The sequence below is a fragment of the Camarhynchus parvulus genome, chromosome 25 (assembly GCF_901933205.1).
Source record: "Camarhynchus parvulus chromosome 25, STF_HiC, whole genome shotgun sequence".
NCBI classification, from domain to species: Eukaryota; Metazoa; Chordata; class Aves; order Passeriformes; family Thraupidae; genus Camarhynchus; species Camarhynchus parvulus.
Window position 1 is genome coordinate 2,442,828 of NC_044595.1, and position 25,994 is coordinate 2,468,821.

Here is a 25,994-nt window from a genome sequence, read left to right on the forward strand (position 1 = left end):
CGGCGGGACTACAGCTCCCAGCGTGCCCCGCGCCGGGACTACGGCTCCCGGCGTGCCCCGCGCTAGGACCACAACTCCCGGCGTGCCCCGCGGGCCCCGCATCTTGGCCACGCCCCCCGGAGCGCGGGAGCGGCGCGGTCCCTCAGGTGAGGGGGGTCGGGTCCGGGACCTCCGAGGGAGCTCCGCGGGGCTATTCCGGGGTGCTGGGGGGGTTTGCCGGGGCTTGGGGCTCTTTGGGGGCGGCCGGAGCTCTGCAGGTGTCGTTCCCGGCGGCGGGGAGGGGGTGTGTGCTCTGCGGGTTCCCTTTGGGTGGTGGGGGCTCTTTGGGAGCCAGGGGGGTCTTTGGGAGTCAGGGAGGCCTTTGGAGCCGGGGGGTCATTGGAGCCAGGGGGCTCTTTGGGAGCCAGGGGGGTCTCTGGGGTATCCATGGGGCCCTTTGGGGCTGGAGGAGGCTCTGCCCGTGTCCGTGTGGGAATGAGCTCTGTGGGACCGCTGGGTGCTCCTTGCTGGGGTCTCTCCCCGTGTGTGGGATGCCCTGTGCCCCACTGGGGAAGGGGGAAGGTGTCTGTGTGAGCCTTCGGGTCTCGTCGGGGCGTGGGGGGCTCTGCAGGTCCCCTTTGGAAGGAGAGGGTGCTTTGCAGGACACCGGGGTCCCCTTTGGGTGGGGGGTACCCTGTGGGATCCCTGGGTCCTTCCATGGGTGAGGGAGAGCTCTGCCAGTACCTGGATCCTGGGCTGTGGGGATTTACTGGGGACCGGGTCCCCTTTGGGGGCATGGTGGGGGTGAGAGTCTGTGGGATCCCTGGGTCCCTCCGTAGTTAAGGGATGGCTCTGCCAGTACCTGGATCCCCTTTGGGCTGTGGGGATCTGTTAGGGGGGGTGAGAGTTGTGGGATCCCATTTGTGGGGGGCTGCTCTGCCAGACGCTTCCCTCCCCTTCAGAGGGGGCTCTGGGTGGGTTGGGGTGACTCTGCTGGACACCCATAGCCCCGGTGAGGATGAGGGGTGTCCCCAGAGCCCCCCTGCCCTCCCAGCCCGCAGCACCATGCGTCTGTCGGTCCTGCTGAGCGCGGCACGGCCGCGGCTGCCCCCGGGCTACCGGCACGGCACGTGGCCCCCGGACTCCACCGCCGCCCGGCTCCGCAACCCCCCGGGGCAGCGCCGCCGCAAGGTCTTCGTGGAACCCATCGCCAAGGACGACTGGAAGGTGTTCAAGGGTGACACGGTGAGGCTTCCCCTCCCCAGGCTGCCCCCCCTGGCCGGGGTCTCACCTGTGAAAAATGCGTGTATTTTATGATTGGCTTTTCGCAAATATTGAAATGAATATTATATGTGTTTTGTTATAAAGTAATGCTGTATTAATTCTCTTAAGTGGTGTGTTAAATATAGTTTTAGGTTATAAAAAATGTTAAAATAGAAACGATGCTATGTAGGTTAGTTTTTTTAAAGAAAGGACTCGCAGTGAGATAGCAGTCACAGGACACCTCAATCTTTCAGAGAAAAAGAATTTATTGCCTTCTTATCAGAAGAAATGAACTTCTTCCTGCCTCGAAGGTGCTGTTAGGATTCAGATGATGACCAGACAGAATCCTGTGTTTGACTGGAATTTATGCATCATGTATGAGGTGTATGAATATGCAACAGGCTGTTGCTTTTAAGGGTTATTCCTCTGTTAACGTGGGTCCTTTTTCAGGCTGGTGCTGCCCAGAAAAAGGTACCTGGACATCTGTAACTCTTTGTATTTATTTTCTCATATTGTCCTAATTCAAATTGTCCAAATTATTATTACTCTAATAGTATTACTATTTTTTATAACCATTTTATTACTATGAAACTTTTCAAATTTTAAAAACAAGTGATTGGCGTTTTTCACACACCTGTGCCCCTCTCCCCACCCGCAGGTGCAGGTGCTGGCCGGGAAGGACGCGGGGAAGCAGGGCTTGGTCAGCCAGGTGGTGCAAGCCCGCAACTGGGTGGTGGTGGAAGGACTGAACACGGTGAGGCTGCAGCAGGGAGGGCTGCAGGAGGCCCTGGGGAGGCTGAGGTGGCCACAGGGCCATCAGTGACCCCATGGTGTCCCCTCACAGCACTATCGCTATGTCAACCGCACCGCCAAGTACTCGGGCACCTACATCGCCAGCGAGGCACCGCTGCTGCTCAGCCAGATCAGCCTGGTGGACCCTGAGGACCGGTAAAACCTGGGTGGGGGGTGCTGAGGGGAACCCCACCTCGCTCCTGCCTGTCACCGACGCCGTGTGCCCGCAGGAAGCCCACGGAGGTGGAGTGGAGGTTCACGGAGGAGGGCGAGCGCGTGCGCGTGTCGCTGCGCAGCGGCCGCATCCTGCCCGTGCCCCCGCAGCCACGCAAGGACGGCATCGTGCCCGAGCAGTGGATCGGTGAGAGGGGTGGCACAGGGGGCTGGGGGCATGGGGAAGGGCACACAGAGGGGTCAACATTGTCCCCCTGCCCGCACAGATGGCCCCAAGGACACGTCACAGGAGGACGCGCTGGCCAAGACATACCGGCCGTCGTTGAAGACCTTCGAGGAGGAGATCATGGATGCCATGGGCATTGTGGAGACACGCCGGGCCAAGAAATCCTACTGGTATTAACTGGGAGAGCTGGGAGCCCACTGAGGAACGCCTAGAAATCCTCCTGGTATTAACTGGGAGAGCTGGGAGCCCCCCGAGGGAATCCTCCTGGTATTAACTGGGAGAGCTGGGAGCCTCCTGAGGAAGGCCAAGAAATCCTCCTGGTATTAACTGGGGGAGGTGGGGCCCCCCAAGGTGGGCTCTGCAATAAACACCCCCTCAATTTGCTGTGTTTGTGCTTTTGGTGTGGCACCGACTCATAGCCAGCCCTTGAGTGTAAAAATCCTGGGTTTATTGGGGGTTCTGCCCCTCTCTGGGGGACTCTGCTTCCTCCACATCCTCATCCTCGCTGCTGTGCCCACCCTCAGTGTCCTTGGCCAGCCCAGCCAGCGCTGTGGCCAGCGGGGTCCGTGCAGCCACCAGCACCAGGTTCCGTGGGGAGAACCGGGGGTTGAACAGGGGCACGAGGGCACAGTGGAAACCTGGGGAAAAGGGAAAAAGGAGAGTTGGGAGAAAGAGAGGGGTGCAGGGAGAGAGGAAACAGGAGGGGGAGGATCTGTGCCTATGCCCACCTTGCTCCCGCAGGTAGAGCAGCCGGTCCAGCAGGATCAGGGTCTCCACAGCAGGTGCCAGGAGCTGCCCCAGGGTGCAGAACGCCACCACCTTGTGCTGCTGCTCCAGCATGGCCCCCACAGCCCCCGAGTCCAGTGGGACCCTCACTGGGTCCAGTCCCGCCAGGGGCAGCCCCAGCTGGGCGTATCTGTCATGGAAGGGGGCAGGGCAGTCCCAGGCAGGACTCCCCCAGCCCCAAACTCATGAGGAGGGTCCCAGAAGGGAGTTCCCCCCCTCCCCAGACTCACTGCAGGGTCAGGAGGGGACACAGGAGGTTGACCCCGCTCATGAAGAGTGAAAGGGGGTTCCCCCTCCCCAGACTCACAAGAAGAGTTCCAGAAAAGTGATCCTCCCTCCCCAGACTCATGGTGGGCTAGGACACATCCCAGAAAGGGATCCTCCATCCCCCAACTCATGGAGGGCCAGGAGACCTCCCAGAAAGGGCTCACTGGGGCCCACCAGGGGATGCAGAAGGAGATCCCCATGCCCAAACTCACTGGTGCCCATCAGGGGATGGATACAGAAGGGGGTCCCCATGCCCAGACTCTCTGTTGCCCACCAGGGGATGCACAAGGAGGTCCCCATGCCCAGACTCACTGTGTGAAGCTCAGGGTGTGTGCTTTCCTGCCGGGCTGCAGCCCCAGGTGCCTCTTGCCGGGCTCGACGGTGCGGATCAGGCTCTCGAGCACGGCGCGGTAGCAGTGGGCACGCAGGTGGGCACTGCCCCCTCTCAGCCGTGCCTGGTACTCCTCCAGAGCGTGGCACGCAGCCTCCCGTGCCCGGTAGGACAGCTGGTGGCCCGGCAGTGCCGCCACCGAGGCGCTCAGGGGGTACCCAGGGTGCTGCTGATGCTCCGGGGCGCTCGACAGCTTCATGTAGCAGCAGCCCACCAAGGCTATGGCAGCCACGGCGGGGCTGCGGGCAAAGTGGCACAGCAGGGCCGGCCCGAGGTCCCCGCAGGCGTGGAGCCCTGTCACCAGCACCCTGTGCCCGTCCTCGGAGCCCCCCGGGCCCCCCAGCGGGTTGCGGGCAGCGGGGCCAGCTCCTGGCGGGTCGGGGGGCAGCAGGAGCTCCCCCCAGGGAGCTGCGGGGTCCAGGCGGCCGGGGATGTGCTGGGGGGCACGGGGGGTCAGGGGGCACGGGGGGGCTCCCCTGTGTGCCAGGCCCTTGGTTTTACCCAGCTCCTGCAGCAGCTCCTGGTCAAAGCGCTCGGCCAGGGCTGCCAGGCGGGCATCGCTCTCCACGGCAGTGACCCTGAGCCCCAGGGCGAAGGACAGGAACCGGGACAGGTGGCCCTGGGGGGGACAGGGGTCAGATGGGCTGGGGGGGGGACATGGTGGGGGACACGGGCTCAGCTAGGCTGGGGGAATCCCCTGGGGGGGGACACGAGCTCAGCTGGGCCCACAGATCCCCTAGGTGGAGACACGGGCTCAGCTCGGCTGGGGGGATCATCTAGGGGGACATGGGCTTTGCTGGGCTGGGGGCATCCCCTGGAGGGGACACGGGCTCAGCTGGGCTGGGAGATCCCTTGGAGGGCGATAGGGGCTCAGCCGGGCTGGGGGATCCCCAGGACCCCCCTCCATGTCCCCCTGCTCTCACCTGCCCCGCTCCAACGTCCACCACACGCTCGCAGCCGGTGGCGCGGCTCAGCCGCTGCAGCAGCTGTGGGGAAGGGCGGCTCTTAGGGGGCTCTTGGGGGCAGCCAGGGGGGCTCAGGGCACAGCGAGCGGCACCCACCTTGCCCAGGCGCTGGATCTCGTGCTGTTTTTTGGGTTTGACGTGGCGGCGCAGCAGCGGGGGCAGGCGGGAGCTCTGGCACGGCGGGCGCGGGGCCGATCCCGGGCAGCCCCGGGGGAAGGCCAGGGCACGGGCAGCGGCCCCAAAGGCCAGCAGGGACAGCGGCCAGGCCGCCCCCGGGCACCCCCGGCCCCCCAGGAGCCCGGCCAGCTGCTCCGGGGTGGCACCGGCCAGGGCGGGCTGCCAGGATGGGGGCAGCTGGGACCACAGATCCTCGGTGAAGAAATCCTGCGGGGACAGGGGGCAGCATGGGGGGCACAGATGGGGGGGAAGTATGGGGGGCACAGCCTGAGGAAGGCATAGTCTGGGGGTGGCACAGCCTGGGGGGCACAGCCCAAGGGACAAAGGCCTAGGGGACAGCCCAGGGGGCACAGCCCGGGGGGGCACAGGCCTGGGAATCACAGCGCAGGGGACACAGCCCAAGGGGACAGTTCGGGGGTCACAGCTCAGGGGGTCACAACCTGAGGGACACAACCCTGGGGGACAGAATAGGGATCACAGCTCATGGGGCACAGCCCAGGGATCACAGCTCAGTGGGTACAGCTCAGTGGGCACAGCCCGGGGGGCACAGCCCGGGCACAGCTCTGGGACACTCACAATGACGAAGGCGTCGAGCAGGGGCCGGTAGAGGCTCAGCAGGCGGATGATGTCGGCGGCTCTGCGCTGCTCCAGGCTCTGCCATGGCGGCTCTGGGGGCGCGGCTGCCACGGCGGCTCCTGAGGGACATCAGCAATGGCACCCTGAGGCCACCCTGGCACCCTGAGGCCACCCTGGCACTCTCACCCCTCCCCGGCTCTGCCCACGCCATTCAGCACACACATGACGTCATTTGGGCAGTGACGTCACGCGAGAACGCGTCCCGCCGTGACGTCACGCAGCAGCGACATCACACCCCCCACACCGAGAGGCCCCCCGGAGCCATGACATCACTCACCCCCGGGCACCCGTGACGTCACCGGCCCGGCCGGCACACCGGGCATGTCGTCGCCGATGTTCCGTGACGTCGGCCTGACGTCATCACACACGTCACGGAGCGGCCGCGTGCGTGCCCCTCAGCGCCCGGCGCCACCGAGTTCCCGCCGCGGCGCGCGCGGATGACGTCACTGCCGGTACCGGGCCGACAGCGTGGTTCCCGGGGAACTTCCGGTTCCGGGGCGCGGAGGTGAGCGGGGGTATGGGTGAAACCGGGGGTGTCCGGTACCGGGGATCGGGGCTTGCCGGGGCCGGGAGTCCTGGGGATCGAGGGTTCCCAGTACCGGGAGTCCCGGGAGTCGGGGATTGCCGGTACCGGGAGTCCCAGGGGTCAGAAATTCCCGGTACCGGGGTCGGGGATTTGAGGGACCGGGGGTCCCGGGGATCGGGGGTACCCGGTACCGGGAGTCCCGGCGGTCGGCAGTTCCCGGTGCCGCAGTCCGGGGGTCGGGGATTGCCGGTCCCGGGGGTCAGAGGTTCCCACTGCCGGGGTTTCCCGGTGCCCCGGGCCCCGCCGCTGATCCCCCTCTCCGCCCCGCAGCGGCCCCGCCATGGACGATCTGATCCTCAACGTTGACTTCTCCGCCCCGGAGCGCCGCGCCAAGAAGGAACCGGGCAACCGAAAGCACCAGAGCTTCGTGCGGCGGCGCCGGGAGCTGGAGCGCCGCGGGGTCCTGCGGCAGAAACAGCTCCCGGCAGCGGCACCGGGCCGGCGCTCGGCGGCCAAACCGCGCTCGGGCCGGCGCTGCCCTAAAGAGAACGGCAACGCCACCACCCCCGGTGCTCTCCGGTAGCACAGAACGGCCCCGCCGGCAGCAAGGGGAAGGCTCGGGGGGCGGCCCAGAACAGCACCGGAGCCAAGGGGAAGGCTCGGGGGGCGGCCCAGAACGGCCCCACCGGCACCGGAGCTTCAGCTCAGAGCAAGGCCAAGGCCCGGGGGGCGGCCCTTGGAGCCCCCCCGGTATCCCAGAACGGCCCCGGTGCCCCCGCTCAGAGCAAGGCCAAGGCCCGGGGGGCTGTCGGGGCCCCCCCGGCGCCCCCCAAGCTGGTGGCCCTGGACTGTGAGATGGTGGGCACGGGCCCCGGCGGTCGCACCAGCGCCCTGGCGCGCTGCAGCATCGTCACCTACGAGGGGGACGTGGTGTACGACCGCTACGTGCGGCCCGAGGCGCCCGTCGTGGATTACCGCACCCGCTGGAGCGGCATCCGCCCGCGGCACATGGCGCAGGCCGTGCCCTTCCGCAGGGCGCAGCAGCAGGTCAGCCTGCCCGGGCACGCGGAGCGGGGTGGGCACGGGGACGGGGGCTGCTGGGGACACGGGGGTGTGGGGTGTGGGGGACAATCTCTGTGCCCCTGGGATAATTCCTGTGTCCCTGGGACAATCCCTGTGCCTCTGGGACAATCTCTGTGCCCCTGGGACAATCCCTGTGCCCCTGGGACAATCTCTGTGCCCCTGGGATAATTCCTGTGTCCCTGGAGACAATCCCTGTGCCCCTGGGACAATCTCTGTGCCCCTGGGACAATCCCTGTGCCCCACAGGACAATCCCTGTGCCTCTGGGACAATCTCTGTGCCCCTGGGACAATCTCTGTGCCCCTGGGACAATCCCTGTGCCTCTGGGACAATCCCTGTACCCCTGGGACAATCTCTCTGCCCCACAGGACAATCCCTGTGCCCATGGGACAATCCCTGTGCCTCTGGGACAATCCCTGTGCCTCTGGGACAATCCCTGTACCCCTGGGACAATCTCTGTGCCCCTGGGACAATCCCTGTGCCCCTGGGACAATCTCTGTGCCTCTGGGACAATCCCTGTACCCCTGGGACAATCCCTGTGCCGCACATGGCAGCCAGGGACAATCCCTGTGCCGCATAGGGCAGGAGGGGACAATCCCTGTGCCCTGGAGACAATCCCTGTGCCCCTCAGAACAATCCCTGTGCCCCACAGGGCAAGGGTAGACAATCCTTGTGCCCCCCCAAAGGGCAGGAGGGAACAAACCCTGTGCCCCACAGGGACAATCCCTGTGCCCCAAAGGACAGGGCAGGGACAATCCCTGTGCCCCTGGGACAATCTCTGTGCCCCAGAGGGCAGATGGGGACAATCCCTGTGCCCCCTGGGCTGCAGATCGCAACCCTGTGCCCTCCACCCGTGGTGCTGCAATCCCTCACTCCCTGCCCCAGCCCATGAGTTCCCCCCATTGTCCCAGGGGCACAGGGATTGTCCCAGGGGCACAGGGATTGTCCCCCCCTGCCCTGTGGGGAGATTGTCCCAGGGGCACAGGGATTGTCCCTGCCCTGTCCTTTGGGGCACAGAGATTGTCCCAGGGGCACAGGGATTGTCCCTGCCCTATCCTTTGGGGCACAGGGATTGTCCCCTCCTGCCATGTGGGGGGCGCAGGGATTGTCCCTGCCTGCTCCGTGGGGCACAGGGATTGTCCCCACACTTCACCAGCCCCACACTCTGCCCCGTGGGCCTGCCCCCATTCCTGGGGAGGGGACAGAAACTTCCCGCAGAGCAGGGCTGGCCCTGCTGGGGGTCTCACCCTCCTCGTGTCCTGCAGGTGCTGCAGATCCTGGCTGGCAAGGTGGTGGTGGGCCACGCCGTCCACAACGACTTCAAGGCTCTGCATTACTGCCACCCCAAAGCCCTGACCAGGGACACGTCCCAGATCCCTCTGCTGAACCGCAGGGCTGGCTTCCCTGAGAACGTGGCCATCTCCCTGAAACGCCTCACCAAGGCCCTGCTCAACCAGGACATCCAGGTACCCTGGGCACCCCACAGCACCCCAGGGCACAGTGGGGAGGGGAGGGGGAAAGATCTGAGGCACCCTGAGTTCAGCCATGGCTGCCAGTCCTGGAGCAGGGCAGCCCCGTGCCTCAGTTTCCCTTTCCATTTCAGCTCAACCCCTGCAGCCTCAGGGTTTTTTTTTCCCTTTATGCACACCCCGCAGCTTTGCCTGCACCTCCCCAATGTTCTCTGTACCCCTCTAAGCTCCCTGCATCCCCCTAAATCCCCCTGTACCCCCCTAAGCTCCCTGTACCCCCCAAATCTGCCTGTACCCCCCTAAGCTCCCTGCATCCCCCTAAATCTCCCTGCATCCCTTTAAATCTCCCTGTACCCCCCTAAGCTCCCTGCACCCCCCAGAGCTTCCTGTACCCCCAAATCTTCCTGCATCCCCCCCCACCCCACAGCTGCCTGCACTCCCTAATCTCTGTACATCATCCCCCCAAAAAATGGGAGCTGTGGCCACTTTGTGTCTGTGCCCACAGGTGGGGAAAAGCGGCCACTCCTCGGTGGAAGATGCCCGAGCCACCATGGAGCTCTACAAGGTGGTGGAGGAGGAGTGGGAGCAGCACCTGCAGCAGAACCCGGAGCACAAGTGACACCCTGGGGGATCAGAGTGACACCCCCGGCCTCTGGGGGGTCCCACAGTGACACCCCCAACCCGGTCCTGCCTCTGAGGGGGATCAGAGTGACACCCTGGGGGATCAGAGTGACACCCCCAGCCTGGTCCTGCCTTTGGGAGGACCCACAGTGATGGCCTAGGCCTGGTCCTGCCTCTGGGGGGGCTCAGAGTGACACCCTGGGGGATCAGAGTGACATCCCCGGCCCAGTCCTGCCTTTGGAGGGGCTCAGAGTGATGCCAACAGGCGTGGTCCTGCCTCTGGGGGGCTTAGAGTGACACCCCCAGCTTCTGCATCCCCCTAAATCACCCACAGTGACACACCCCCAGCCCGGTCCTGCCTTTGGGGGGTCCCACAGTGACACCCCCAGCCCGGTCCTGCCCCTCGAGGCTCCTGTGAGCACTGAGGCGCTGCCGTGTCCGTGGCTGAGGAGGAGGAGCCAGGTGCGATGTCCCTGTCCCCAAGCCTGTCGTGCCTTGTGCCGCTACCCCCAGGGCGTGGGGGAGGAACCCCAGAGGGGTCTCTGGCATTCTGCACCCCCCGAACGCTTCGGGGCTGCTGCTGCTCCGGGAGTGACCCTGGGACATCCTGAGCACAGCCCCCATCTCTGGGGCGTGGGGAGTGGAGCAGGCTCCTTCCTCCTCCCCGAACTACCTCTGTGTGCGCCGGGAGCCGCCTCGGGACTGTGGCTGGGATCACATCCGTCTGCAAAAACTCCCGCTCCACTCCGGGAGCTGGGATCGCGTCCCTCTGCAAAACTCCCGCCTGCGGAGTGGGATCACATCCCTCTGCAAAAACTCCCGCTCCGCTCCGGGAGTTGGGATCGCATCCCTCTGCAAAAACTCCCGCTCCACTCCGGGAGCTGGGATCACATCCCTCTGCAAAAACTCCCGCTCCGCTCCGGGAGCTGGGATCACATCCCTCTGCAAAAACTCCCGCTCCACTCCGGGAGCTGGGATCACATCCGTCTGCAAAAACTCCCGTTCCGCTCCGGGAGTTGGGATCACATCCGTCTGCAAAAACTCCCGCTCCACTCCGGGAGCTGGGATCGCATCCCTCTGCAAAGTGCCCGTTCCGCTCGGGGAGTTGGGATCGCATCCCTCTGCAAAACTCCCGTTCTGCTCCGGGAGCTGGGATCGCGTCCCTCTGCAAAAACTCCCGTTCTGCTCCGGGAGCTGGGATCGCGTCCCTCTGCAAAGTCCCTGCTCTGGGAGCTGCTCTAGGGTGGTGAAATTCCACTTTCCTCATCGTGCAAGGGGCGGGATAAAGCCGGGCGCGCCGAGCAGCATCGCCCCATCCTGCCCGAGCCCCCCGCGCTGCCCCGGGAGCGACCCTGGGGGTCCCGGGGTGAATCCCCCTCCCTGCGCTGGCCCGGGGACACCCCCGGAGGGGCAGCCGGACCCTGAAGGCGCCCGAGCCTTGACGGGAAGCGCTTTGAACTGAAAGCTTTATGTGCAAAATCCTAATTAAAAAGAAATGATTCAAGAGCTCTTCCCTTGGCTGGCGGCGGGAGGAGCCCCCGGCCCCGGTGGGCGGGAGCGGGGGGTCCCTTACCGGACCGTCACCCGGCACCCTCCGCCATCTGCTCTTCCTCCACCTCCTCTTCCTGCCGGGGCCGAGCTGGCCCCTTCCCCGACCCCCCCGAACCCCGTTTTCTCCCCTCACCACCGGCGGCTCCCCGGTGCTGCCGTTACCGGGAGCGGTGCCGGTGCCGAGCCCGCCGCCGCCCCCGCCGGGCTGGCCGCGGCCCCGAGCCCCCGCCGTGCGTCATTTTTTCCAGCCTTTCCTCGTGTTTACGTGGCTGCGCTTGGCTCGGGGCGCTGGAGCCCGAGGGAGGGTTTTGGGGTACAGGAGGAGAGGCCATTCCTCATTTTTTGGGGGGGATTTGGATCCCCCCGCAGTGCTGGAGAGCGAACGGCCGAGCATCCCACGGAGCTTGCGGGGTTCTGGGGGTTCATCCCCCCCGATCGGCCCGGGTGGGGGTGGGAAAAGCTGTGCGAGCCCCAAAACGCGGCGGAAGGTGGGAGGGCGGAGGAGCAGGCGGGAGCCTTTGTGTCTGCGCTGGCTCTGGCGGTGATTAGGGGCTTTACAGCGGTTATAAATGGCCGGGCGTTCAAGGGGTTTATGGCCCTGGAAATGAGAAGCAGCCGGCCGGGCCCCAGCCCCCGGAGGGTGCGGGATGCGGGGCAGGGTCAGGGGGATGGCTGCAATGTCACCTTGGGGTCCCTCCGGATGGGGCTGGACCGGGGGGGGCTTGCCGGGGCTGAGGGAGGGTCCCGGGGCTGGGCTGGATCAGGGGCTGGGGCCAGGGCAGGGTCCTGGAACTGAGTGAGGGTCCTGGGTGAGGGAGGGTCCTGGAGCTGAGTAGGGGTCCTGGAGCTGAGTAGGGGTCCTGGAGCTGAGTAGGGGTTTGGAACTAGGGCAGGGTCCTGGAACTGAGTGAGGGTCCCAGACCAGGGCAGGGTTCTGGAGCTGAGTAGGGGTCCCAGGGTTGGGCTGGATGAGGGTCTGGGGCCGGCAGGGCCACTGGCAGGGTCCTGGAGCTGAGGAAGGGTCTGGAACCAGGGCAGGGTCCTGGAGCTGAGTGAGGGTCCCGGCCCAGATCAGGGTCCTGGAGCTGATTGAGGGTCCCAGGCCAGGGCAGGGTCCTGGAACTGAGAAAGGGTCCAGAACCAGAGCAGGGTCCTGAAGCTCAGGAAGGGTCTGGAACCAGAGCAGGGTCCTGGAGCTGAGTGAGGGTCCTGGAGTTAAGGGTTTGGAACTGGGGCAGGGTCCTGGAGCTGGGTAGGGGTCCTGGAGCTGAGGAGGGGTCCAGAACCAGGGCAGGGTCCTGGAGCTGATTGAGGGTCCCAGGCCAGGGCAGGGTCCTGGAGCTGAGAAAGGGTCCAGAACCAGGGCAGGGTCCGGAACCAGGGCAGGGTCCTGGAGCTGAGGAGGGGTCCGGAACCAGGGCAGGGTCCAGAACCAGGGCAGGGTCTTGGAGCTGAGTGAGGGTCCCGGCCCAGGGCAGGGCCCCGCTGGGGCCGCCCAGCAGAGCTCCCGGGGCACGTGGGCTCCGTCCCGCCGCACAGCCGGGGGTCGCAGCGGCCGCGGGGCCGGGCCGGGCTCGGGCTCGCCATCCAGCTGTGTTTCCAGCTGTGTTTCATTTCCGCAGCGGCCGTGGCCGTGGCCAGAGGCGGGGGGTGGGGGCTGCGTCCCGCCAGCTGCGGAGCGTTTGTGGGGACGTGGGGAGGGGACAACGGTGACCTGCCCTTGCTCGGGCTTCACCCCCCACACAGAGGAGCCCCCCATGTTCTCTCCCAAGTTGTGGTGACCCCAAACAGCTTCAGCTCCTGTGTGGGGTGAGGGCACCCGGCAGCCCCTCCCGGGGTGGATCCCAGCACTGGGGAGGGGGGAACATCCCCAAGAACCCCCCATCCTCCCGGGAGGGGCTCTGGGGCACCGATGGCATTTTGGGGGGGTCCCGGGGCAGCGATGGAGCCCTGCCCGGGCTGGGGGAGCCCTCGCAGGATTTGCATTCGGGATTTCTGCGGTTTGTGAGGATTTCTGCCGGGAAGGGGGGTGGATGGTGCCGGATGTTTCCGCAGGCTGAGCCAGCTGGGGCTGCTGCCCTGGCAGCCGCACAGGGAATCCGTGCCCTTCCCAGGGGTGACCGGCGCTCCGGGGGGGTTATTTGGGGCCAGGCCTTCACCGCGATGGGAGGGAGGGAGAGGAGGGTGCGGTGCAAAGGCTTCATCTGCCCTTCCCGGCAGAATCCCTGCCAGATGCGGGGCTGGCGCTCCCACCCCACCGGGTGATGGTACCCAGCACGGGGGGGCTGGGGGTTTGCAGGCAGATCCCATCCCAAACCCCTGCACCACCTTACCCTGAATGGAGATATTTCCCCCCCGGAATGGAGATGATTTTTTCCCCTAGAATGGAGATTATTTCCCCCCCACCCCTGGAATGGAGATGATTTTTCCCCTCCTAGAATGGAGATGATTTTTCCCCCCTAGAATGGAGATGATTTTTCCCCGCTAGAATGGAGATTATTTTTCCCCCTTGCAATGAAGATGATTTTCCCCCATTTCCCCCAGCTTTGGAGCAAAAGACGACTTTCCCCCATTCCCGGGGAGGCATCTCCTGCATCTCTAGAGTGATGGGGAGGCACTTGCACCTAGAGTGAAGGGCCCCCCTCCCCAGCGCCCCCTCCCCGAGCCCCTGCAGCGCTGCCCGGCCCTGTGGCTGCCCCCGTGCCCTGCTGCAGGTGAGGTTGTGTCAGAGCCCGGTGAGAAATCCTGTTCTTCAGGGGATTAGGGATGCGGCAAGCCGGGACTTGGCCCGGCCGGAGCTTCTGGGGGCACGGGGGGGATGTGACCAGGAGCAGGGGGGCCACGGGGGGCTCTGCGAGGCCTTTTCACCCCAAATCAGAGAAGATTCCTCTCTCCTTCCATTCCAGAGCTCCTGTTGAACCAGAAACGCCATTTCTGGCTTTTCTTGCCCAGAACCGGCCCCGCGGCACAACCTGCCCTTCCCGCGGCGGTTCCCAGGGCTGAGAAACCTCGGGAAATCCCTCGGAGCTCCTTTTACCCGGCTGCGAGAGGGGGTTCCACCTGCCCCTGGCAGCTCGAGTGTGCACAGACACGGCTGGGAGTTTGGAGTGAGTTTGCGTGTGAATTTTTGTGCGAGTTTGTGACTTTGTGTGCGAATTTTTGCGTGAGTTTGGGAGCCCGTGCCCGAGTTTGCGTGTGATGGCGAGGCTGGGAAAGTCGAGGATGGAATCCACGTGTGCACAAGTGAGCGCAGGCACCCACACACCCCTGTGCCAGCGTCACACACCTGGGCAAACACGCGTGGCCTGTGCACGCTCGGGGGGTGCGGTGAGACTTGGGGGTGCAGGCAGATTTGGGGGTACAGGCAGATTTAGAGGGGTACAGGCAGATTTAGGGGGGTACAGACAGATTTGGGGGGGTGCAGACAGATTTGGGGGCACAGAGAGATTTGGAGGGGTACAGGAGGATTTTGGGGGATACAAGCAGATTTGGGGGTACAGAGAGATTTGAGAGGGGTCCAGACAGATTTGGGGGCACAGAGAGATTTGGGGGGGTACAAGCAGATTTAGGGGGTACAGGCAGATTTAGGGGAGGTACAGGCAGATTTAGGGGGTACAGACAAATTTGGGGGGGTGCAGACAGATTTGGAGGGGTACAGAAGGATTTTGGGGGATACAAGCAGATTTGGGGGGTACAGAGAGATTTAAGAGGGGTCCAAACAGATTTGGGGGTGCAGCACATGTGGGGCACGGGCAGTTTCGGGGGGATGCTGGCGATCAGGGAGCACCAGGGAGATGCCCCAGCTCGGGGAGGTGAGCAGGGAACGGATCTCGGGGGGATGGGGGAATTTAGGGGGGGACATGCAAAGCTCCAGCCGGCGCCCACACCCCCAAATGGGGGCGGGGGGCTCGGCCTGGGCTCTCCCTCCGCAGGTGAGCGCGGAGCCCCCGGGCCGGGGCCGGGGCGGGGGGTGGGACCAGCCCGGCGATAAAACGGCGGCGGCGCGGGCGGGACGGGACGGACGGACAGACAGACGGACGGACGGAGGGAGCGGCGGGGCCGGTGCCGGTGCCGAGGGAGCCCTCGAAGCGCTCATTGCCCATCTCGGTGCCCTCCCTGCGCCCCCCAGGCCGGCAGCCGCGATGCCCAACTTCTCCGGCAACTGGAAGATGAAGAGCTCGGAGAATTTCGAGGAGCTGCTCAAGGCGTTGGGTGAGTGGATCCGCGCTCCCTGGAGCTCCCTCGGGCTGGGGGGGCCGGGGGGGTTCCCCCCATCTCCCCATCCCCAAAGCCCCTCGCAGCCCGCGGGGCCCGGAGGCGCCGTGTGCCGCGGGGATCCCTCTGCTCCCCCTTTTCGCGCAGCTCTGGCGCTCGCTGCCCGCTCAGGAGTCACAGGCACGACGCTGCCGCTCCCGAGGGATCCCCCCCACCCCTTTCCTGCCTCAGTTTCCCCACCTTGGTGCTCCCCCCAGCACCACCCCGCTTCCCTCCACCCCCCACCCTAAAAACTCCCGCGGGCTCACCTGTCCCCCCCGGTTTTGGGGTGTTCCCAAACCAGCCCGAGCAGGAGCCTTTTTGGGGGGGGTTCGTGAGGGTTTTGGGGTCCCAATATCCCCGTTCTCATCTCGGGGCCCTTTGGGGCAAAGAGCCGTGTCCACGCTGAGCGGGGGTGGGGAGGACCAGGACTCATCGTGGGGGCTGGAACTGGGGGGGCTCGGCCTGTGGGGGGGTCCCCGGGGCTTTGGGCAGGATCAAATCCAACTCCCGCTCTGCTCCCCTCCTCCTGAGCCGCTCCTCGCCAGCCGGAGCAGAATATTTTCCAGGTTAGGGGATACGTAACGAATATTTCAGGATAATTATCACTTTCTTGGGTTTCACTGCCGATCCCCCGGCTCTCCCCTTCTCCCCGCCCTGGCCCCGCTGATGGAACCGGCTCGGGGAAACCTCAGCAGGAAAATAAATCTGCCACCCAGCCCCCCCCGAACCTTTCTGCTTTCCCACGGAGCGAGTGGGGGCTCCCCCCGGCTGCTCCCTGCGGGGTGCGGGCAGATTTGGGGGGTACAGACAGATTTGGGGGGGGTACAGGCAGATTTGGGGGCAGATTTGGGGTGGTGCAGGCAGATTTGGGGGGGTACCGACAGATTTGGGGGGGTAAAGGCAGATTTGGGGAGATAGAGGCAGACTTGGGGGCAGATTTGGGGGGGTGCAGGCAGATTTAGGGGGGATACAGGCAGATTTGGGGGGGTACAGGCAGATTTGGGGGAGATACAGACAGATTTGGGGGAGGTACAGACAGATTGGGGGGGGTAGAAGCACATTTTGGGGGGTACAGACAGATTTGGGGCGTACAGACAGATTTGGGGGATACAGACAGATTTGGGGGGTACAGCCTCCCCTGCGGGGGTCGGGGGCTTCATCAGCTCCAGCCCCCCCAGACTGACCCCACCCGGCCGCCCCCAGCCTCGGTTTCGCTCCCTTTGGGGGCCGTTTCTGCTCCCCCATTCCCGTCAGTATCACGGTGGGGGCCGTGTCTGGGCTCTGGGGCACCCCCCGGTGTGAATCAGGTGTTGCTGGGGGCGCCTTGGAGGGGTTTTGTCCTTTCCCATGGGGGGGGTCCGGCTCCCGCAGCCCCTCCGTGTCCCCCGCCCCCCCCGCTGTACCGGGGGCGCCTCCTTTGTGCGGGGTTGGGGGGGGGGGGTGTCAGTCCCCACGGCGAGGGTGACACGGGAACAATGTCCCCAAAGCAGCCCCCCCGTGACAGCCGGGGGCCGCGGGCCGTGATGGATGAGCGGCCTCTGCAGCGGGGACAAAGCCGCAGCTGCCGAGGGGGGGCCGCGGGACCCCCGGGGGGGTCACACAGGTCACACCGAGCACAGAGCTGGGCCCGGGGGCCTTGTCCCCGCTGTCACCCCCGGGCCTTGCCCGGGCCGCATCCGGCGCCACCCCCGCCCCCTCGGCAGGTAACGAGAGCCAGATGTGGCCAGATGTGGCCCAGCGGTGCCGGGGGATTGCCCGTCCCCCCCCTCCCACCCAGGGCTGCCTGGAGCCACCTGCAGCCCTCGCTGTGCCCTGGGGGGTGGCACTGCCGAGTGCAGGGCCTCCCCACGGTCACCGGGCACCACCGTGTCCCCTCCCCGAGTCACCGGGCACCACCATCGCCCCGGTCACTGGGCATGCTCGGTGCCACTCCCTGCGCTCCCCCCGGGTCACCGGGCACACTCAGTGGCACCGTGCCCATCCCCCTGGTCACCAGGCACCACCATTCACCCCCCTGGGTCACCGGGCACACTCGGTGGCACCGTGTCCCTCCCGGTCACTGGGCACACTCGGTGGCACCGTGTCCCCTCCCGGTCACCGGGCACGCTCGGTGTCACCATGGCTCCCCCCCCGGGTCACCGGGCACACTCGGTGGCACCGTGCTCCCCCCTGCTCACCGGGCACTCTCGGTGGCACTGTGTCCCCTCCCGGTCACCGGGCACACTCGGTGGCACCGTGCTCCCCTCCCGGTCACCGGGCACACTCGGTGGCACCGTGCTCCCCCCTGCTCACCGGGCACTCTCGGTGGCACCGTGCCCCCTCCAGGCGTGAACGTGATGCTGAGGAAGATCGCGGTGGCAGCGGCGGCCAAGCCGGCGGTGGAGATCCGGCAGGACGGGGACGGGGAGAGTTTCTACATCCGCACCTCGACCCCCGTGCGCACCACCGAGATCCGGTTCAGGGTGGGCGAGGAGTTCGAGGAGCAGACGGTGGATGGGCGGCCCTGCAAGGTGGGACCCGCACGGCAGGGGCACACGTGGTGGGGAGTGAGAGTGAGGGTGTGGGTGTGTGTGTGAGAGTGAGTGTGGGGGTGTGTGTGAGAGTGAGGGTGTGAGAGTGTGAGGGTGTGAAAGTGTGTGTGAGTGTGAGACTGTGTGTGAGAGTGTGAGTGTGAGAGTGTGTGTGTGAGAGTGAGTGTGGGTGTGAGTGTGTGTGTGAAAGTGTGAAAGTGAGGGTGTGAGAGTGAGGGTGTGAGAGTGTGAAAGTGAGGGTGTGTGAGTGAGGGTGTGAGTGGGTGTGAGAGTGAGAATGTGAAAGTGTGTGTGAGTGTGAGACTGAGTGTGAGAATGTGAAAGTGAGGGTGTGAGAGTGAGGGTGGGTGTGAGTGTGAGAATGTGAAAGTGTGAGTGTGAGAGTGGGTGTGTGAGAATGTGAGTGTGAGGGTGTGAGTGTGTGTGAGAGTGAGAGTGTGGAAGTGTGTGTGAGTGTGTGTGAGTGTGTATGTGAGTGTGTATGTGAGTGTGAGAGTGTGTGATGTGTCAGTGTAAGAGTATGTGAGTGTGAAAGTGTGTGTGAGTGTGTGAGTGTGAGACTGTGTGTATGAGAGTTTGAGAGTGTGTGTGTGAGTGTGAGAGCATGAAAGTGTGGCTGTGTGTGACTGTGTGTGTCAGTGTGTGAGTGTGAATAAGTGTGTAAGTGTATGAGTGAGTGTGTTAGTGAGTGTGTGAATGTGTGTGAGTGACTGAGACTGTGTGGGTATGTGAGTGTGAGTGTGTGTGTCAGTGTGAGTGTCTCTGTGTGAGTAAGAGACTGTATGTGAAAGCGTGTGGGTGTGTCTGTGTGTGAGTGTGTCTGTGTGAGACTGAGTGTGAGTCTGTGTGAGTGTGAATAAGGGTGAGTGTGTGTCTGAGTGTGAGACTGTGTGTGAGTGTGAATGTGAGACTGAGTGTGACTCTGTGTGTGTGTGTGACTGTGATCCTGTGTTTCTGTGCGTGTGTGAATGTGTGTGACTGATTATGTGTGAGTGTGTGTGTGTGAATGCAACTGTCTGTGTGTGTGTGTGTCTGTGTGTGAGCGTGTTTCTGTGCGTGTGTGTGACTCTGTCAGTGTTCACGTGAGTGAGTGTGGGTGTGACTGTGTGAATGTGAGTGTGAGTTTGTGAGTGTGACTGTGTGAGTGTGGGTGTGACTGTGTGTGTGTCTCTGTGTGTAACTGTGTGGGTGTCAATGTGACTGTGTGTGTGTGGGTGTGACTGTGTGTGTGTCAATGTGACTGTGTGTGTGTGTGACTGTGTGACTGTGTGTGTGAGTTTGTGAGTGTGACTGTGTGTGTGTGTGTGTGAGTGTGACTGTGTGTGTGTCAATGTGACTGTGTGTGTGTGTGTGTGACTGTGTGTGTGTGTGAGTGTCAATGTGACTGTGTGTGTGTGTCTCTGTGTGTAACTGTGTGTGTGTGTGTGGGTGTGAGTGTGTGTGTGTGAGTGTGAGTGTGACTGTGTGTGTATCTGTGTGTGTGTGGCGTCTGTCTGTCAGTGCACACAGCCCCTGCTCCTGCACCCCAACATCTCCTTGTGCCCCCCAGGACTTTCCTGAGCTCCCCATCCCCTCCTGCACTGCACTCCCATCCCTGCCCTGGGTCCCCAACCCCTCCCTGTACCCCCAACCATTTCCTGTACCCCCAACCCCTCATTGTACCCTCAACGTCTCCGTGTTCCCCCAACCCCTTCCCTGTGCCCCAAACCCCTTCCCTGTGCCCCTCAACCCCTGTTTTGCCCCCATCCCCTCCCTGTGCCCCCCATCCCCTTCCCTGTGCCCCCCAACCTCTCCCTGTGCCTCCCATCCCCTCCCTGTGCCTCCAATCCCTCACTGTGCCCCTCAACCCCTCCTTGCACCCCCCATCCCCTTCCCTGTGCCCCCAGCCCCCCATTGTGCCCCTCATCCCCTTCCCTGTGCCCCCAGCCCCCCATTGTGCCCCTCATTCCCTTCCCTGTGCCCCCAGCCCCCCATTGTGCCCCTCATCCCCTCCTCGTGCCCCCCAGCCCCCGTTGTGCCCCCATCCCCTCCCGGTGCCCCCCTGGTGCCCCCACACGCCCCTGGCACAGGGACGAAGGGCCCGTTCTGCCCCCGGGGCTGGTGGCAGGTGCCCCGGGGAGGGCAGGGGGTGCCCCGGGGAGGGCAGGGGGTGCCCCGGGGGTGCCCACAGCAGCACCCCCCCCCCCAGCGCTGCCCCCCGTGCCCGCAGAGCCTGGCCAGGTGGGAGGACGAGGGCAAGAACAAGATGGTGTGTGAGCAGCGCCTGCTCAAGGGAGACGGGCCCAGGACGGGCTGGTCCCGGGAGATGAGCAACGACGGGGAGCTCATCCTGGTGAGGGGAACAACGGGGAACCGGGGCCAGCTGGGACCAACCGGGGCCAAACGGGACCAACCAGGGACAACCGGGGCCAACCGGGGCTGTGGGGGCAGTGGTCCCACTGGGATCGGGGCAGAAGGGGGTGGATGGGGACAGGAGGAGCAGGGGATGGGGACAGAAGGGGGAGAAAGGGGACAGGAGGGACAGGAGGGGACAGATGGGGACAGGAGTGCGCTGGGATGGGGACTGGAGGGGGTGGATGGGGACAGGAGGGGGGAATGGAACAAGAGGGGGTGGATGGGGCAGGAGAGGCTGGATGGGGACAGGAGAGGCTGGATGGGGACAGGAGAGGCTGGATGGGGACAGGAGTGCGCTGGGATGGGGATAGGAGTGCGCTGGGATGGGGATAGGAGTGGGGGGAAAGGGACGGGAGGGGATGGATGGGGACAGGAGCACGTTGGGATGGAGGCAGAAGGGGGTGGATGGGGACAAGAGGGAGGATGGGCAGGGGGGCAGATGGGGACAAAAAGACAGGAGGGACAGAGGGGCGATGGGACAAGAGGGGGCATGGATGGGGACAGGAGGGGTGGATGGGGGCAGGGGGGTAAAGGGGACAGGAGGGCAGATGGGGACAGGAGGGGGCACACCCCCTGTGACCGACCCCCTTCTCCCTGCAGACCATGACGGCCGATGACGTTGTGTGCACCAGGGTGTACATTCGGGAGTGACCCCCACCCCGCTCAGCCGACCCCTCCCCAATCTCCCCCCTCTCCCTCCCCGTGTCCCCTCAGTCCCCTGCGCTCCTCCCCCTGTCACAGGGGGGTGTTGCATCCCTGAACCCCCATTTTTTGGGGGGGACACACACACGGATTCCCTCCCCGCGCAGGGCGGGGCTCTCCGGGCCCAGCAGAATCTCCCGGCCCGGCCCGGCCCCGCTCTGCTCCCGCTGGGGCCGGGCTCGGTGCCGGCTGCGGCGGGGGGTAACGCGGCCCCTCCCTGCCTGCCCTCGGCGCTGCTTTGAGCTGCTTCGGCTTCGGGCTGCTCTCGGTGCCCACAGCCCCCAGCCCTGCCCCGCCACCCCTCCCCGGTATTTATTTGTGAATATGGTACAGATGGGGACACCAAACCCCCCAGCGTGGGCAGTGCCAGGTCCCAGCCCCCACCCCAGGGTCCAGCTTCCCTCTGTTGCCTCCCCCCTTTTTCAATAAATGTCCTGTGACCCCCCCCGGGTATCCCTGACTCTCCTGCTGGCCCCACTGGCACACAGAGCCCACACCCTGGGGCTCTGCATCCCACATCCCACATTCTGTGCTCTAGATCTGCACCCTGGATCCCACAGCCTGCATCCTGCACCCCAAATCCTGCACCCTGGATCCCACAGCCTGCATCCTGCACCCCAAATCCCTCAGTCTGAATCCCACACCCTGCATCCTGCACCCCAAATCCTGCACCCTGGATCCCATACCCTGCATCCTGCACCCCAAATCCTGCACTCCAAATCCCACATCCTGCATCCTTCACCCCAAATCCCGCAGTCTGGATCTCACACAATGGATTCCACACCCCAGATTTCCACACCCCAGATCCCACACACCGGATTACCACACCCCAGATCTTTCACCTCGGATTCTGCATCCCCAAATCCCACACCCCGGATGCCACACCCTGGATCCTTCTCTCCAGATCCCACAGCCCAAATCCCACACCCCAAATCTCACACTGCAGATCCCACACTTGGGATTGTGCACCCCAAATCCCACTCCCCAAATCCCACACCCCAGATCCCACACCCCAAATCCCACCCCCCAGATCCCACACTCCATATCCCACCCCCCAAATCCCACCCCCCAAATCCCACACTGCAGATCCCACACTCGGGATTGTGCACTCCAAATCCCACACCTCAAATCCCACAGCCTGGATCCTTCCCTCTGGATCCCACACCCCGGATCCCACACCCGGGATTGTGCACCCCAAATCCCACCCCCCAAATCCCACACCCCAGATTCCTACACCCCAGATCTCACACACCATATCCCACCCCCCAAATCCCACACCCCCACCCCCAAATCCCACACTGCAGATCCCACACCCTGGATTCTGCACCCCAAATCCCACACCTCCTGTGGGGCCGTTGCGCAAGGGGCCGGGGGCAAGGGCGGCAGCGGGGTTGGCACATCCCGCGTGGGAAGCGGGTGCTGGCTCCGGGGTGACCGTGGGGTCATTGTGGGGTGGCTGTGGGGTGGCTGTGGGGCAGGGAGGGCGGTGTGGGGCCGGGACTTTGGGCTCTGCCCCAGTTGTCACCGTGAGACCCCATCGGGGCTGGGGCAGGGGAGCCGGGGACGCCCGTGGGTTTGTTCTGTGGGTTTGTTAATTATCGGGCTGGCCGATAATTGCTCTGCATGGGATGGCGTTAATGAGCGCAGGACACCGGGGCTGAGCTGGGGGGGGGCAGGGAAGGTCGGGGTTCAGGGAATGATCGGGGTTCAGGGAGGGTTGGGGTGCAGGAAGGATTGGGGTGCAGAGAGGATTGGGGTGCAGGGAGGAGGAGGGAGGATCGGGGTGCAGGGAGGGATTGGGGTTCAGGGAGGAGGGTCGGGATGCAGGGAGGGTTCGGGAAGTGCAGGAAGGATCGGGGTGCAGGAAGGATTGGGGTCCAGGGAGGGTTGGGGTGCAGGAAGGTGCAGAGAGGGTTGGGGTGCGGGGAGTATCGGGGTGCAGGGAAGGATCGGGGTGCAGGAAGGATCGGAGTTCAAGGAGGATCGGGGTGCAGGAAGGTGCAGGGAGGATCGGGGTGCAGGACTGCCCTGCCTCGAGCTCCGGGGTGCTGCTGCTCCCCCCCGTTCCCTGCCCAGCTCGGCTCCCCCAGACCGGGCCGGGACCCCTCGGGGGCAGTGCCCCCCTCCCGAGCGGCCCTGGGGCAGTTGGGGGGCACCGCCCCACGGAGCAGTGACGGGGGGATGGAGAAGGGAGCCAGGGCTCGGTGTTGGCCTCACCGCCACGGCCGGGCTGTGATCCCGCACCCCGGGAGCTCGTCCAGGAGCAGCAAGGGTGGAATTACACCTTCCCTGGGGAGGAGGAGGAGAAGGAGAAGGGGGAGGAAGGCTCCGGTATCTCCAGGTGGACACTTGGCAGGCGCCCATCACCCTTGGCGCCGTTCCCAGGGCCCTGTCCCGCCTCCGCCGGGGGTCCCGGACCCCTCCCCACTTCACCCCCGCGGCCCCGGAGACCCCGGGAGCGCCGGGAGCCGCCGGTAATGGAATGCAGCCGTGCCCCCCGCCCCGCCGGAGGAATCTCCGCTTTCCTCGGAGCCCTGGGGACGGCTCCGCTTCGCCTCGGCCTGGGGGGATCCCTGGGGGGGCTCCGGGACCCCGAGAAATGGCGGGGGCACGGATGGGGAGGGGGCTGGGGCTGCCTGCGCTGCCCCCACGGCAGCCCGGGGGTCCCGGGGGGCTCCGGAGGGGCAGCGGCGGGAGGCGCCCCCTCCCCGGAGCTCGGCGGCTCTCGGAACAAAAGCGAATTGCAATTCCTGGGGAGGGGGCTGGGGCCGTGAGTAACCCCAAAACTGCTCCGGGGGGCTGTGCCCCCCTCCCGCGGCTCCGCCTGGGTGGTGTCGCGGTGCCCGGCGCCTCTAATCCGGCACTAATCCCGCCCGGTGACCCCGCTGCCCCCCCGGGCTGGGCAGGGGGCCGGGCTGGCCCCTCGCCTTTCATCTGCGGAGACAAAGCGGGCAATGAATGCGCGACCCTGGGGGGCCCTGGCCCCTCACCCCGGAATTTTTCCGCGCATTTTTCTGGAAGCTGAGGTTGGGCTGGGTGTGCGGGAACCGCGGCTCTCTCATCCCCCTCCCCGCTCCGTGCCGGGAGGGAGCGGGGGGGCTTCGGTCTGCCCCTGCCGGGGTGTCCCTAAAGGGGACAGGGGACAGGACAGGGGTGTCCCCAAAGGGACAGGGGTGCCCCTACAAGGGACAGGGGGACAGGACAGGGGTGTCCCTAAAGGGGACAGGAGAGGGGTGTCCCTACAAGGGACAGGGGCACAGGACAGGCTTGGGGGGTCACCCAGCCCCGGTGACGCTGGGGATGGGGTAGAGGAGGGAGGGAACATCCCCCCCCAGACACACATCCAACGTGACCCCAGCCAAGCTGTACCCCCCAAGGGCTGGGGTCACCCCCACACCCCGGGCCGGCTGCTGCCCAGCTCGGAGCCCACCCTGGATGGTCCAGGCTGGCTGCTTGGCATCCCCCCCACCCCAAAACGTCCTGACCGAGGAGCTGGGGACAGGGAGGTGCCAGCCCCAGCGGGGTGTCCCGGCTGCCCTGCTCTCCAGAGGGGTCTCTGGATGGGTGACAAACCTGGGGACCCCGCTCGGTGCCTGGCACGGCTGGGGCACCACGCAGCCACCGTGCCACGTGCCCAGGTGGGCTCTGGCACATGGCACAGGGTCCCTGTGCCCAGCGTGGCAGGAGGGGACCCTGCTCTCGGGGGTGTCCCCAGGGGTGTCTCCATGGCTCAGGGCAGCGGGGACAATGCAGCCTGGGTGGCTCAGCGAGGCGTGGTGGGCCAGGGGCGGTCACCGCCCGCCCCGGGGCACAGGGGCTGTCACTGCCACCGCCCGCTGAGCCCCGGGGCACAGGGCACAGGGGCTGTCACTGCCACCGCCTGCTGAGCCCCGGGGCACAGGGGCTGTCACTGTCACCGCCCGCGCTCAGCCCTCCCTGTGCCCGCCGGGCCGGGGGCTGGGCAGGAGCTCCCCCCTTCCCCCCACTCCCCTCGGCTGGCGGCCGGCCAGCATTGTTCTCCTTCCCTCCTCCTCCTCCTCCTCCCTCCAGCTGCAGCTGGCGCCGGAGCTTTCCTGGGTTCCAGGGGAGGGGGAGCTCCAGCCCCACAAAGCTCCCCCGGCCTGGGGGGTTTCACCCCCATCCCACTGTGGAGAGGAGCCTGGTCCAGCACGTGGAGGGGGCAGGGGGGTTCTGGCATGCAGTTGCCCCCCAGTGGGGGATTTTTTGGGGGGGGATCCGCCTTAACAGCTCAGCAGCCCAGCTCTGTGCCATGGCTGGAACCTCCCATGGGGTGAGTGCAGGGCTGAAGCTATTTGGGGGGGGTCTGTCTCTGTTTGGGGTCTCCAGGGATGCTGAGATGATGCAGAGGGCCCAGGAGGGTTCTGGAAGTGACAAGGACAGGGAGAGGGACTGGGGGTGTGCATGGGGTCGAGGCTGTGTGCAGACAAGGGAGAAGAGCAGACAAGGGGGGTGCAGGGCTGGCAAAGGGGGGAAGGGAAGGGGGACAGACCCGTCCCTAGGCAGCCTTGGGGTCCGGGAGCGGGAGGAGCCGGGAGCAGCCGGGGGCAGGGGAAGGCAGGAGCCGGCACCGCCCGGTTGGGTAAGGAGGGGGAAACTGAGGCACACCCGGGATCAAAGCGGGGCAGAGTCACTGCCCTGGGGCTTCTGCTGCCCCACGCTCAACCCCACAGCCTGCCCCACATACTGCTCCATGCTCAATCCTAAATCCTGCCCCATGCTCAACCCCACAGCCTGCCCCACAGCCTGCCCCACACACAGTCCCACGCTCAATCCTACACCCTGCCCCACGTTCAACCCCAGAGCCTGCCCCACATACTGCTCCATGCTCAACCCCACACCCTGCCCCATACACAGTCCCACGCTCAATCCCACAGCCTGCCCCACACCCTGAGCCAGGCTCAACCCCACAGCCTGCCCCACATGCTGTCCCATGTTCAGCCCCACACCCTGCCCCATGTTCAACCCCATACCCTGCTCCACACAAAACCCCACACTCTGTTACACACCCTGCCCCACACACTGTCCCAGGCTCAACCCCATAACCTGCCCCATACACTGTCCCAGGCTCTGTTCCACATTCAACCCCACACCTTGCCCCACACCCTGCCCCATGTTCAGCCCCACACCCTGCCCCAGGCTCAGCCCCACACACCGAGTTGGGATTCGCGTTTAATGCCAAGTACAA

General features: G+C 65.2%; 4 protein-coding genes across 4 annotated transcripts; 3 read left to right on the plus strand and 1 right to left on the minus strand.

Moving 5' to 3' along the window:
- Positions 1-90: 90 nt before the first annotated feature.
- Positions 91-2,816, plus strand: MRPL24 (mitochondrial ribosomal protein L24). The gene is made up of 6 exons (XM_030965459.1): positions 91-146; positions 1,034-1,224; positions 1,901-1,996; positions 2,087-2,190; positions 2,265-2,395; positions 2,475-2,816. Exons 2-6 carry the CDS (start codon positions 1,045-1,047, stop codon positions 2,609-2,611), a joined length of 648 nt encoding a protein of 215 aa, XP_030821319.1. The 5' UTR covers positions 91-146; positions 1,034-1,044; the 3' UTR covers positions 2,612-2,816.
- On the minus strand, positions 1,763-6,396 carry RRNAD1 (ribosomal RNA adenine dimethylase domain containing 1). The gene is made up of 7 exons (XM_030965455.1): positions 5,934-6,396; positions 5,597-5,715; positions 4,940-5,227; positions 4,802-4,864; positions 3,800-4,497; positions 3,163-3,350; positions 1,763-3,072 (listed from the first exon to the last, which is right to left on the minus strand). Exons 1-7 carry the CDS (start codon positions 5,977-5,979, stop codon positions 2,882-2,884), a joined length of 1,593 nt encoding a protein of 530 aa, XP_030821315.1. The 5' UTR covers positions 5,980-6,396; the 3' UTR covers positions 1,763-2,881.
- Positions 5,946-10,120, plus strand: ISG20L2 (interferon stimulated exonuclease gene 20 like 2). Its single transcript, XM_030965456.1, is given in 5 exon segments — positions 5,946-6,161; positions 6,513-6,742; positions 6,745-7,229; positions 8,529-8,729; positions 9,238-10,120. Coding segments are annotated over 5 exon segments (1,098 nt in total). The 5' UTR covers positions 5,946-6,093; the 3' UTR covers positions 9,352-10,120.
- Positions 10,121-14,899: 4,779 nt separating this feature from the next.
- On the plus strand, positions 14,900-21,257 carry CRABP2 (cellular retinoic acid binding protein 2). The gene is made up of 4 exons (XM_030965294.1): positions 14,900-15,116; positions 17,487-17,671; positions 19,902-20,024; positions 20,687-21,257. Exons 1-4 carry the CDS (start codon positions 15,047-15,049, stop codon positions 20,735-20,737), a joined length of 429 nt encoding a protein of 142 aa, XP_030821154.1. The 5' UTR covers positions 14,900-15,046; the 3' UTR covers positions 20,738-21,257.
- The last annotated feature ends 4,737 nt before the right edge of the window (positions 21,258-25,994 follow it).

Bases quoted from the DNA above. Each gene is read 5' to 3' on its own strand.
- CRABP2 (XM_030965294.1), top strand. From the start codon at position 15,047: ATGCCCAACTTCTCCGGCAACTGGAAGATGAAGAGCTCGGAGAATTTC. The intron at 15,117-17,486 runs GTGAGTGGATCC...TGCCCCCTCCAG, and splicing joins GGAGCTGCTCAAGGCGTTGG to GCGTGAACGTGATGCTGAGG. The intron at 20,025-20,686 runs GTGAGGGGAACA...TTCTCCCTGCAG, and splicing joins ACGACGGGGAGCTCATCCTG to ACCATGACGGCCGATGACGT.
- RRNAD1 (XM_030965455.1), bottom strand. From the start codon at position 5,979: ATGCCCGGTGTGCCGGCCGGGCCGGTGACGTCACGGGTGCCCGGGG. The intron at 3,351-3,799 runs GTGAGTCTGGGC...CTTCCATGACAG, and splicing joins CACACCCTGAGCTTCACACA to ATACGCCCAGCTGGGGCTGC. The intron at 3,073-3,162 runs GTGGGCATAGGC...CCTTTTCCCCAG, and splicing joins GCTCTACCTGCGGGAGCAAG to GTTTCCACTGTGCCCTCGTG.
- MRPL24 (XM_030965459.1), top strand. From the start codon at position 1,045: ATGCGTCTGTCGGTCCTGCTGAGCGCGGCACGGCCGCGGCTGCCCCCG. The intron at 1,225-1,900 runs GTGAGGCTTCCC...CCCCACCCGCAG, and splicing joins AGGTGTTCAAGGGTGACACG to GTGCAGGTGCTGGCCGGGAA. The intron at 2,191-2,264 runs GTAAAACCTGGG...GTGTGCCCGCAG, and splicing joins CTGGTGGACCCTGAGGACCG to GAAGCCCACGGAGGTGGAGT.